At 40.5% G+C, this 12,628-nt stretch overlaps 1 protein-coding gene across 8 annotated transcripts; it reads right to left on the bottom strand.

The window, feature by feature from the left end:
- Positions 1–1,567: 1,567 nt before the first annotated feature.
- PTTG1 (PTTG1 regulator of sister chromatid separation, securin) lies at positions 1,568–12,580 on the bottom strand. Of its 8 annotated transcripts, none has more exons than XM_077780720.1 (6): positions 12,478–12,580; positions 8,761–8,861; positions 8,143–8,327; positions 6,377–6,470; positions 2,498–2,656; positions 1,568–1,702 (listed from the first exon to the last, which is right to left on the bottom strand). In XM_077780720.1, exons 2-6 carry the CDS (start codon positions 8,849–8,851, stop codon positions 1,626–1,628), a joined length of 606 nt encoding a protein of 201 aa, XP_077636846.1. In that variant the 5' UTR covers positions 8,852–8,861; positions 12,478–12,580; the 3' UTR covers positions 1,568–1,625. The 8 variants fall into 8 exon arrangements, with proteins under 8 accessions (XP_077636846.1, XP_077636851.1, XP_077636850.1 ...); XM_077780725.1 differs by lacking the exon at positions 12,478–12,580 and adding an exon at positions 12,133–12,151; XM_077780724.1 differs by lacking the exon at positions 12,478–12,580 and adding an exon at positions 9,348–9,366.
- Between the last annotated feature and the right edge of the window lie 48 nt (positions 12,581–12,628).

Below are 12,628 nucleotides of genomic sequence, written 5' to 3'. Positions count from 1 at the left end.
AGAGCATGAATGGAGGAGGGTCAGAAGGAGAGAGGAAGAGAGACACAGAATCCAAAGCAGGCTCCAGGCTCTGAGCTGTCAGCACAGAGCCCGACATGGGGCTTAAACCAACAAACTGTAAGATCATGACCTGAGCTGAAGTCAGATGCTCACCAACTGAGCCACCCAGGCACCCCTACAGTAACTTTTTCAATCAAACAATGATCAGATTGGGGCGCCTGGGTGGCGTAGTCGGTTAAGCGTCCGACTTTCGCTTAGGTCATGATCTCGCGGTTCGTGGGTTCGAGCCCTGCGTCGGGCTCTGTGCTGACTGCCAGCTCAGGGCCTGGAGCCTGTTTCAGTCTGTGACTCCCTCTCTCTCTGACCCTCCCCTGCTCACGCTGTCTCTCTCTCCCTCTCTCCTAGAAATAAACATTAAAAAAAAAAAACTTAAAAAAAATTATCAGATTACAGACTTTTGTCTGTTAAACACTCCCACTAGTTTTCAGTCTTAAGCAAATTGTATAGGATACCAGCAATAATGATGAAAAAGAAAAGGTTCAAATTCTAACTTGATTATGTAGGTTATAGACATTTCAGGGGAAAGGTGTCCTATAGAAGTTGGTATTAAGTAAGATCAATTTAATTGCCTATATGGACCAGGCAAGTAAGTGATCAGAGACAGAAGGAACACTTGAGTTCTCCCTTCAGGCCATCTCACCAAGCGTCTGTAGTACAGAAAGCCCACACTCTACCTAAAGGCAGCCTGCACTTCGCTGCCAGTCTCAGTACTGGAAATAAGGGCCAACTGTCTGCTTTTCCAAGAGAAGCTCCAAAAACCAAAGGTAGGTAAAACTTTGGAATTTTAAATGGGGGCAACACTTTTTTTGGATCAACCCTCCCATTCCTCCGAAAAAGAAAATCCATGAGCAATTGTTTGTAATCTCTGATATTTTGATTCCAATCACAGATTTGGAATCAAATTAACAGCTCTTTATGCCTCTAGCTTATCAATGAACTTCCAAGCTTCATGGTCCTCAACTGAAAAATCAGGTCATAAACAAACACGATAATACTTATTAAACACTTCAAACAGATCACAATATAGTGTAAGCAACTAAACGGAGTTTCCTACAGGTGAAGAGTGGATATTACCATCTGTAAATTATCTGCTGCAATCTTCAAAGAACCTAATTGAAGATCTCGGAAGATTTAGAGCCTTTCAAATTCTGATTACTAAATAGTGAGTATTAAAGTCATTAGAAACCAAACAGAACCAGCAATAAAGAATGCTTAGCAATAGATATTTAATGAGCTGGAAGTGGCTCTTCTAATTAAGAAATCTAATAACTGTCACTAGTTAATAGCCACAGAAAGGCAATAAAGTACACATTTAGGGGTATATGTTTCAGGGAGAACAGTTGCAGCTTCTAAAATCAGCTATTAAAACAAACCCAAAGGTTTTAAGGTAAGCTTTTCAAATCAGATGTACTTCTATTGTCAGGTGACAGACCCTTGCCAAACACTTCCACTAATTTTCATACTGTTTTAAGTAAATTCCACAGAAAACCAACTACATTAGGAAGAGTCTATTAAAGAATTGCTTTATTAATACAAAACATACAAACAATTGAGTGCTAAGAAATTTAAATATCTAAGTCATAGCAAACAGGTGGCAATTCAACATCCAGGGTCGACAGAACGCTTGGAGACTGCAAAAGATCTAGAAAACAGGAATTTCTTATTCAATATCTGCAAACTCTTTAGTCACCATCCATCTCAACAAAGATGTTAGTTGTCAGTTTTGCTCCTAAATTCTTATTTTCCCCTTTGTCTAATGAATCCCTACACCCACCCCAGTTAGACATGCACGCATGTGTGTGCGCACACACACACACAGCCCAGTTAGACATGCACACATGCACATACACACTTCTTTGAATGTGGCTAAGATCCCAGAACTAATCTTCATTAGGAAATATATCTTAGACATAACTGAAACTCTATTGTTTTTAAGGACCCAAGTAAGAGCCAACCATATCATTAACTTACAAAATAATATACGTTATCCCATCAGAACAAATAGAAAACATACTGATGGGTTTTGATCATCAGTTTGAGCCAAGCCTCAAACCTTGTCAGTAAAGTTTTGCCATTCTATGCTACTGTGCTCAGGGCTCTTGGTCCTAGATTAGCTTTGGATGGAACTTGGAACTCTCATTCCAAGCAAGTTTATTACAGTTCAAGTTATAACCTAAGAAGTTATACGCTAAATTTAATCTTCCTTTCTGTATCTAAGACTGTCTAGATTCCAGAATGACTTTATTTTATCTGGACATTTGAGACTAAAAACAGCACCAATTGAGAGCAGTTTTCATTATTCTGAAACCCTATCCCTAAAGTTTGAAAGACAGAAATTACTTGTAGGCTAACCTTCCATACAACTCTGCCCCCACGATAATGAAAGTATTCTGACAAGTAATTTGCAGCTCTTCTAGAAAGACACTTGTTCACTTACTAGACTCCCATGGTTGAGAGGGCATCTTCAGAGGTGAAGGGGGCCCCAGGTGTAACAGCTTTTCAAGTTCCCTCTCCTCATCAAGGATCATGAGAGGCACTCCATTCAAGGGGAGGTGTGCAATCTGGTGCTCTTCAGGCAGGTCAAAACTCTCAAAATCTGCCACAGAGACAAAGCACTTTATCAGAACAGTGGTTCTCAGGGTGCTCAGTGGACCCCTGGGGATCTGAGACCCATTTAGTGAGTCCACGAAGTAAAAATATGTTCTTAATAACAGTAACGCCTTCTACTACTGTGTTGACATTTGCAATGATGGTATAAAAGCAATGATGGATGGAATTGCTTGCTGTGCCACAAATCAAGGTAGTGACAATAAACTGTATTTTGTAGTCCTTATATTCCTCAATATCATTGGCTTGCAGCTTCACATATCACTCACTTTACCATATGCAGTAAGAAGTATTAATTTTGTCAGCTCTAAACCCTTAAGAACATGTCTTTTAGTATCTGTATGATGAAGTGAGAAGTACTCCATAAAGCACTTCTGCTGCATACTCAAGTACCACGGTGAGCTCAAAGAAAAAAAAAATCTGCGTGATTATTTGGTTTGCAAGCTAAACTGGAGGACTTTTTCCTGGAACACTGGTTGAAATAACAGAAAGACAAAGTGTGGTTACTCAGACTTAGATATTTGTAGCACATTTCCTCAGAGGAATCAAAGAAATCCATCACCTCAAGGAAAATAGTATCTGTTGCAAACGATAAAACCCACAACTTCAAGGAAAAAACAAACTAGAATTTTGAAAACTTATCTGTAATCATTAGCTTTGACAACTTCCTAATACTTACACTTTTCTGATGAGATCAGTGGTGACATTAATGAGTGTATATTTGACACTGCATAATGAAACACTTCAATGTTTGGATGATCTACATTTCCCCATGAATCATTATTTCTAAACGATCAATGTGTGATTAAATGTATCTTTTATTTTTGCATTTAAATTTAAATTGAAAATAAAATAAATGGATTTTATTTTTAGAGCACAAATGTTCACTGACAGGGTTTCAGATTACACATTGCAACCATACATTCAGAAATTGCCACTTGTTGGGTTTTAGTGTGGTATGAAAGAACTCTCCACACTTATCTAAAAAGACTATTAAATGCTCCTCCTTGTCCTAACTACATATCTGTAGGAGGCCAGATTTTTTTTCCATGTACTTCAATCAAAACAGGAGATGCGATAGGTTGAATGCAAACTTGGAATATAGGTGTTGTATGTTAAGCCAAATTAAGCAAGTTTTCAAAAATATAAAACCATGCCATTCTTCTAGATGTTTTAGAAAAGTTATTTTATGTTTAAAAAAAAGTTACTTACATTAATATAATGGGGGTTTTTTGAGGGTTTTTTTTTTTTAATCAATTTTAATTCCTAATACAGGAAATTTAAACAATACACAAAAGTTCTTTGGGGTCTTCACTAACTTTTTTAAGAGTGGTCAAAGACCTTAAAAAAAAAAAAAAATCAAGAACCACTGTGTTTAACACTCCTTATAATCCAAATGCCTTACTTCTTAGAATTATTTTAAAAAGATTTTTCTTAGGGCACCTGGCTGGCTCAGTTCGTAGAACATGCAACTCTTGATCTCAGGGTCATGAGTTTGACCCCATGTTGGGCATGGAGATTAAAAAAATTTTTTTTAATTTTAAAGTAATTTTTTGAGGNGGATAGGGGGTGCAGGGAGAGCACAAGTGAGGGAGGGGCAGAGGGAGAGGGAGGGACAGAATCCCAAGGTGACTCCATGCTGGACATGGAGACTCAAATCCCAGGACCAACCAGATCATAACCCAAGCCAAAAAGCAAGTCAGATGCTTAACCAACTAAGCCACCCAGGTGTCCCTAAAAAACTTTTTAATTAAAAAAGTACAATAGATTTTTCTTGACAGTAACAAAAATAAAATTTAGATTCTTTCCTTTTTTCAAGGGGGTTAGCATTTCCTCAAAAGAACAAAGATGGGAGAGAAGCATTATGTTCTCAAGTGTGAAAGTTCTTTAAAGCCTAATTACTAGGAATTACCCTACTCTTTCCAAGACTGCTAAACCTAGAAGTTAAAAAGGAACTGAGTGATAGGGGACTACTTAATTTAAAACCACTGAATTATAAAGGAAACCATAAGCAGACAAGACTCCAGAAGAAAAAAGTCTGCAATCTAATAGAGCTAATTTCTTTTATCCACAAAAGCTGCTGAGAACGTCATTATCAAAGGAAAACAGAGATACAAACAGGAAGTTAAAAATACTATAGAAGGCCAATAATCAAATATTGGCTCACTACACAGACATGCACCCCAATTAAAAACCATGAGATACCCACGGCCTTTTTGATAAGGTAAGGCTAAGAGTGTTTAAACATTTGCCATTAGAGATTGAAGGGGAAACAGGCATCCTCAACCTCTGGAGGTGGGTTTGGTAATTTATGCTATTTTCGAGGACAATTTAGCAGCTCTTTCCTCAAACACAGCCTACTGTGGTCACCCTTCTTGATCAACATGCATAAATCTACCTCATCATTTTTTTAAAATGTTTTTTATTTATTTCTGAGAGAGAAATAAATACTGCTCACAGGGTGAGCAGGGGAGGGTCAGAGAGAGAGGGAAATACAGAATCTGAAGCAGGCTCCAGGCTCTGAGCTAGCTGTCAGCACAGAGCCAGACGCGGGGCTCAAACCCATGATCATGACCTGAGCCTAAGTCGGACGCTTAACTGACTGACCCACCCGGGTGCCCCACCTCATTTTCTTTAATGGCTGAATAGTAACCATTAGCATGGAAGCACTTACACTGCATCAAAACTTAATCACCTACCTTTGAGACTCAGTAATCCTTCAAGTTTACCCTCCAGCTATACTCACAAACTCACAGAATTTCAAGAACACTAACTACAGAACTGTATTATATAAAAGCCAAAGACAAGCTGGATGTACAGGATGACTAAATGCCCTTTGGACAAAAGGGTGAAAGTTCCAGCTCCGTAATCTAGAAGGTCCTGTGTGACCTTCCCCGAGTTTCATCTGTGTTGTCCTTCCCTCTGTCTTCATTTCCCAGAACCCCTCCAACCCTTGGCTCTGCCTCAGATCTCTGCACACACTCTGTGCTGTGGTCTTGCCCTGCCCCTCCCCTTCTTCACCTGGCTATCCCCAGATAGCCTTTAAAACTCAACTTCCTGTCACTTCCAGAGAAAGCTTCCCCACTTTTCCAGGTGAGACTCAGTCCCACTAAGGGACCGGTTTTTCTCCTTGGTCACTTACAGTGAGACGATTTGTTTGGGGTTTGACTTTCCCTCCCACTCATGGGCTCCTCGGGGTGGGGCCTATCTTGTTAACCACTGCACCCAAAGTCTGGATACAGTAGCCTCTCCTCAAATGGGATTAAGTCAAAGCTTGAAAAGATAGCTCTATAACAGAAAATACTTGATTCACATAGCAGGTTGAAGGAGTAGAAACGCACATGTTTTCACAGACTATGTAGGTTTTTTCACCACTGTTCAACTTGACATAAAGCCCACTTTCTAAAAGCCTTGCCAGGAATAATGTCCACTTTAGACTTGTTCACTATTAATGAATACATCTTATTGCCCTTATGTGGGAAGTTTTTGAGGTTGGGAACAATGTGCTCCACATCTTTGCACCAATTCCCCTTCGGGCCTAAGAGATTCCTTACAAAAAAATCCATCAAATACATTTGTGCAAAGACCAGATTCAGACAGTCTTATTACAATTTGGGGTCACAGGTCTATTCATATTAAATTAGAGCTGAATTGGATTCTAAGAGAAACTCAAGACCCAAGCATCTTTGTAATACCAAAAAAATAGTACCTAAAGGATTGAAGGGAAAGAATTTTTCTATTTCAGGATAGGTGTCATCCGAGGCTGGAACAGTGCTTTTTGCTTTGACAGTCTTCTCAGTTACCTAAAACCACCCAAGAAAATATGAATTAGAGTGGAAGCCTTGTCAACAGATTAGTACAAAAGATCATAAGTCTTTAAGATATGTGACTGCTTCACCACTTTCACAGACTTCTAAACAACTGTAATCCTTAGTTCTCATTAATCACATACAAATGCAATTCAGCAATTCTAGTAGCGTAGCTGAAGAATTAAGTCTGTTATTTAAGTATCAGTACCTCTCAGCCTAAGTTACCAAGAATAGAACGTTAATTCAGAGCTAATCAACTCAATCACTCAACCTGACACAGAAAATGAGCATGAGTCACGCAAAAGGAAACTAATCCTAGAAGTCATGTTTGGCTATCCGAAGTGTGCTTTCCGTTTGTGTTTCCATCAGTGTCACCTTATTTATTTGCTTAGTTAATGTTAAGTGAAATACACACGGAGTAAGAGCCAGCAAAAGACAGTCAAGGACTTTAAAAGCCTGGATAATTCCCTAGCCTAACTTTGGCAGATAGGCAGTCTACATACAATAGGTCAAAGCAGAAGCCTACATATTCTTGATTTAACCTTACGTCATATGTGTATACCTAGAGGAAATATTTTTTTTAAGTTTCAGAGAGACAGTGGGGGGGGGGGGGGGTGTTGAGAGACAGCCACACTGCCAGCGCAGAACCCGATGTGGGGCTTGAACTGACCCAAGAAGCCCCAAGATCATGACTTGAGCCAAAACCAAGAGTCAGATACTTAACCGACTGAGCCACCCAGGCACCCCTAGAGGAAAACTTTAAAGTAGGGTTTCCCACATTTCAGTACTACGTCACATTCTCATTATTTTTGCCATAGCCTTGCAATACTTGACTATAACATTTCTTGCTCAGCTTAGTTTGTAAAAAAAAAAAAAAAACATTTGGGGCCACCTGGGTGGCTCAGTTGGTTAAGCGTCTGACTCTTGATTTCGGCTCAGGTCATGATCTCCTAGTTCGTGAGGTCAAGTCCCACATCAGGCTCTGTGCTAGCAGCACAGAGCTTGCTTGGGATTCTGTTTCCCTCTCACCCTGTGCCCCTCCCCTGCTCTCTCTCTCAAAAATAAACAAACATTAAAAAAAATAAAAATAAAAAAGACACCGTGTCCTAAAGCACACTACAAGTTTCATTTTGATCTAAAGTATTAGTGTTCTTCCTACTATACATTAAAACCATTATTCGAATAAAGTATTAATCTACATGCTGAAGTTATCTTTCACAGCAAAGTTTACTTAGTCTGGGATGCACGGACTTGCAACTTGTGCACACACACAAAGGTCAACATGTTAGCAAAGTAGAGTACCTGGTGCTTGCTCTAGGAGGCCAGGAGGAGGGTGGCAGCACATATTGTATTGCTATGTGACCTCCTGCAAAGCTCCCTCCCTCTTAGTACTTTCTGTGTAAGTAGATACCACCACAAACCAATCTGCTTCGACTCTAGTTAAGAGCAGGTGAGGCAAAAACATTCACCAGCTGCTTGTGAGACTTCTCATCTTGAGGCACAGAGAAGTCCACAAAGAGAATAGGATTCTCCCCTGCTAATCGGTGTTTGGTAGCCTATATATTTCCTTCTATTTACAAGAAAGAAAGGTAAGGTGCCAATAGTCATTTTAAAAGTCAAAAGTGCTAAAGTGTTTATAGACAACCACTTTGTAGCCAACACTTACCTTTTTGGCAGAGAAGTTTGGCTGCTTCTGTTTGAGAGGTCCGTTTGTCTTTACTGAATTTTCTGTGGCTCTGTTGACAGTTCCTAAAGCCTTTCTGGTAGCTTTAGGTAAGGCTCCTTGAGCATCAAACATTTTGCCTACACATGGTGTTGAAACCTGAGATCTTCCATCTAAAGCTTTGACTGCTGAAGAAAAAAATCTTACCATAAGTTTATTCAGGCAAGGAAAACCTGCCCAAGTTTAAGGCTGACTGTGAGTATAAACTTGGCCTAACTCTTATCCCCAGACTCAACCCCCATTTTTGACAGTGGCTTGGCCATATGCCTAACAGTACTTCAGTTTTGTGCTCTCTTAAATCGTCTCTTAAGATACTTAATTGAGATACTCTTTTTCATGTAAAGAGTTTTTTTTTTAATTTTTTTTAATGTTTTATTTATTTCTAGGGGAGAGAGNGTTTAAAAAAAAGGGGGGGGGGGAAGACCCAAAACAAGCAAATCACAATAGTAGCATTCTGCAGTACTTGACTCCAGGTACCAACAAAGTACGCTCCCGGACTCCAAGCCACGCCCACAATTGGTTCACAGTACCTGTGGCTGTGACTACTGCGCGTCTACTTACGAGGCTTGGACCGCAGCTTCTGCCCATCCTTGGGAACCACACGGGTGCCTGGTTCTCCATTCTCCTTATCAACAAAGATCAGGGTAGCCATTCTGGATCAGCTGCGGGTGCGAAATACATATTAGACCCTGGAGGTTACGGAAGATGAGAGAAGCGAAGGTGTAGGTAGCAAAGACCAAACTTTCTGCCCTGGGCACGTCCACGCGAAAACTAGAACTAAGGAGACAGCGAACCCCGTTCTTGAGCCAACAGGCATTTAATGCTCTTAACTCTTGAAGCCTGGGTCCGAGGCTCTTAATTCCAGAAGAGTCGGCGGTTTGGGGCTGGCAAGTGCCCGTACTCCTCAGAACCAAACTGCCGAGGACTGGAGGAGGGCGCCCGCAGTCCCCGGCCGCGGCTCAACCTAGCTTGGCGCTACAGACCACCTCGCGGAGCCCCGGCCCCCCAGCTCACCCCCTTCCGCGCGGGACCCGCGGGCCCAACACTCGCGACCTCTTGGTTCACCCACGTGAGGACCAACTGCCAAACTCTTCCAAGACGCAGCCTGCAGCGGCCGCGCCAGACCCGGTGTTTAAACCACAACTCACGCCCCGATTGGTTGCCCGGGAGGCGGTACCGCGGGTGGGGCGGAGGCTCCCAGGAAGAACCAATGGGAAGAGCTAAACTCCCGGTGCACTTCTGGAAAGCTTTTAACGGGAAGTCAGTAGCTTGTTTCCTGGGAAGAAAAAAAATCAAATCGGCTGACAGCTTTACTTGTAGGTGTTTTTAACTTGCTCCTCACAGAGATAGAAAGGGAGTGAATATGGTCTTCTATTCCAAGAAGTAAATGATTATCATGATATCAAGATACAGAGATTTGGGGTTTTTTTTCCTGAGACACTAGGATGTCCAGGAAGTTTTTAAATGATTGTGAGATTCAAAAATTCAAGGCAAAGTGCCAACAGAACTACTTTCCTAAAGTCTTTAATTAATTATTTGTCCAAAGAGTAAATTGACCAGATCAAATAAAAAAGAAGAGGCAGCACTGGCGGAAAGGCATTGCAGTCATTAGAAAAATAACTGAGGAACTATGGATACATACACTTGTATTTCAACTAGATATATGAAAAAAAAACCATAGTCGAGTGGAAAAACAACTTATTCCCTCTAAAGAACAACTGCAGAGCAGAATTAAAAATTAAGAAACAATGTAAATACAGATCAAACAGCAATGTTTGTGTCATTCCTTTAGGTTTGTGATGAAGAATGGACTGATTATTCCCTAATCGCAGAACAACCCTCAACATTTTAGGCTAGGATGCAGCGTCAGGAACCTGGCTTATGAACAAAATGATCCTAAGGAGTACATAATTCAGACTTTTACTAGATAATTCTGTTACTAGAATTCATTTTAAATCTCTAACATCTCAACAATACATTCATCAAAGCTGCCTAGAAAGGCCTGGTGGGGGGAGGGCAGAAAGATGAGGAAAAGTTCTGGGGAATAATAAAAACACAGAAAAGGAATTTTAATTTCCAAATTACAGAGAGAAGTTATGCTTAGAAAATTAATGACCTTTTCCTATTTCTATAAGTAAATGGAAACAGATTGAACACATACAAGGTAAAGGAAAGAATTCAAAAGACCAAAGCTGACCAGTGTCATCCAATCCCTACTCCCCACAGGTCACTAGATACATTCTAACTTGGCAGTAAGTTGGGAGAGAGTAGTTGAGGCTACGTTATTTCACAAAAGTTTTCACACTATACCTGGCACAGATGCGGTTCTCAATATATGTCAGTTCACTGGCCCTTTTCCCCTGACATTTCAGGACCAGAACTGAAGGACTGATTCGTTCAATAAATATTTATTGAATGTTGGTTAAATGCTAGACAGTGGGCTAGACATCAAGAAAAATGATCCTAACTAAAGAAGGTAAAAAGGAGAAAAAAAACCACACACATACCTTTATTGCCCCTTCCCTGTTCTTTTTCTTTATTCCTACTCCATCCCTTATTTTCACCCTGTACCACCTTCTAAATGTTTCAGCTCCATATTACATCATCAGCACACAAAAGTGTTCACTTTGAAACCAATCTGTACAGCACTAAAGCTTCAAAGTGGGGATTCTTTACTTCCTAAGGTCTTTGGGTGCAAGACTTACATCTCCCCAGGGTAAGTCTTCCCCTTACAACAGGAAGCATGGTCTCCCAAGGTCATGCAGTAAAATGCTATAAACCACCCCCTCTGAGTGATTGGTGTCTTGTCACCAATGACACCCCAGACTCCCTACTATTCTGGAGTTACCCAATTAGTAAATCACCCTCACCTTATAACAGCACCTAGATCCTAATCAATCCAGTTAACTTCAATTGTGATTTGCAAATTCTAGTACTGACCCTTGCTTCTCTACACGCTCCTCCAAATCCTCCGGGAGGAACCCAAACCTTTCAAAATACCCTTCCCTCTTATCCAGCATATTTTATGATTCCTCTGGGAGATGTGCTCCCTGACTTGTCCCTGGTGGGTTTTTTTCCCCCCATAAGATTTAATGGTAATTAAATCTCTACACCCAAAATGAGGCTCAAACTCACAACCCCTGTATCAAGAGTTGCATGCTCTACCGACTGAGCCAGCCATGTGTCTTGTGTCTAGTGGTTTTTAACAGGCCTCATACTTCCAAGCAAATTGCAATAATTGTTTAAAAGGATAAAAATAAAACGTAGATGATTCAGAGACTACTTACTTTCAGGCCATTCTCTGACCTTTTCTATCCCTTCACCTATTGCCCTATAAAATCAAGATTAGTATTTATGTTCTAAACTCTAGGCACTGCAAAGTTTTAATAAGGAAAAAAATAGATTATGATTGGCTTCTATTGAAGCAAGGATGTTAACTATTTTCACCTTTACTTTTAAGAGCAATACATGTTGGAGCGCCTGAGTGGCTCAGTGGGAAAAGCTTTTGACATCGATTGAGGTTATGATCTCGCTATTGGTGGGTTCCAGCTCTTCTGTGGGGCTGTGTGTTGACAGCTCAGAACCTGGAGCCTACTTCAGATTCTGTGTCCCCCTCTCTGTCTGCCCCGCCTCTGCTCATTATCTCTCTCTTTCTCGCCCGCTCAAAAATAAACATTTCTTAAAAATTAAAAAAATAAAAACAATACGTTTCTTTGAGGAAAAAAAGACAACAGCACAAAGAAAGAAAACACAAGAAATTCTACTACCAAAATTACTGCTTATTTTGGTATTTTTATCTCATTTCATATGTGTACTTTAAAAGGAGGGCTGAGATATCAGATACTATTGATTTCCCGAAACAGAAATTTTCTTGTAGTATTTTTTTCTAATGATAAAACACAAGATCACTTGGGTGCAGAAAGTCACAATTACCTAATAGTCCCCTATGTTTTCATAGCATCTGCTATTCCTTTCACAGCGACTTTTTACAACTGTAAATTATTTGAAATTACTATTTTAAGTGTCTTTTTCACTCTGTATGATTAAATTCGAGGACATAAAGACACTTTTTCTTCACCACGTCCCCAACGTGTCACACACTACGCGGCTAATTAATACTAATTTTAACAGTTTTTTTTCTCTTAATACGTCACGAACTTTCCCATTCATTTTATAGCTCTGTAGAGAAACTTATGCTGCTGCCTGTCCTCCGGACTTTTTTTTTTCCCAACGTCCTAAGATTCTGCGATTCTAAAAGAAACAAGAATTCAAACGTACGTTAAGAGGGAAACAGCTGCTGAAACTTAACCCCCTTTCACAGTCTCGACGTGGGGTGGGGGGTGGGGGGGGAAAGCACTCGAGATCTCGCGATAACAACGTCGCGTGGGCGCCTGAGTTTCCTCCTCCCCTCTCCAAGATGTTAGTGCGC

This window comes from Crocuta crocuta, unplaced genomic scaffold, assembly GCF_008692635.1.
Source record: "Crocuta crocuta isolate KB4526 unplaced genomic scaffold, BGI_CrCroc_1.0 scaffold343, whole genome shotgun sequence".
In the NCBI taxonomy this organism is placed as follows: Eukaryota; Metazoa; Chordata; class Mammalia; order Carnivora; family Hyaenidae; genus Crocuta; species Crocuta crocuta.
Note: the sequence above shows the minus strand (reverse complement) of the source record. Positions and strands in the feature narration are given on the sequence as shown.

What these genes read in the sequence shown, in the direction of transcription:
- PTTG1 (XM_077780720.1), bottom strand. Translation starts at nt 8,851, where the DNA reads ATGGCTACCCTGATCTTTGTTGATAAGGAGAATGGAGAACCAGGCACC. An exon ending in CAAACTTCTCTGCCAAAAAG is followed by an intron (nt 6,471 to 8,142) that starts GTAAGTGTTGGC and finishes GGGTGGTTTTAG; the next exon opens with GTAACTGAGAAGACTGTCAA. An exon ending in CTTTCCCTTCAATCCTTTAG is followed by an intron (nt 2,657 to 6,376) that starts GTACTATTTTTT and finishes TCTCTGTGGCAG; the next exon opens with ATTTTGAGAGTTTTGACCTG.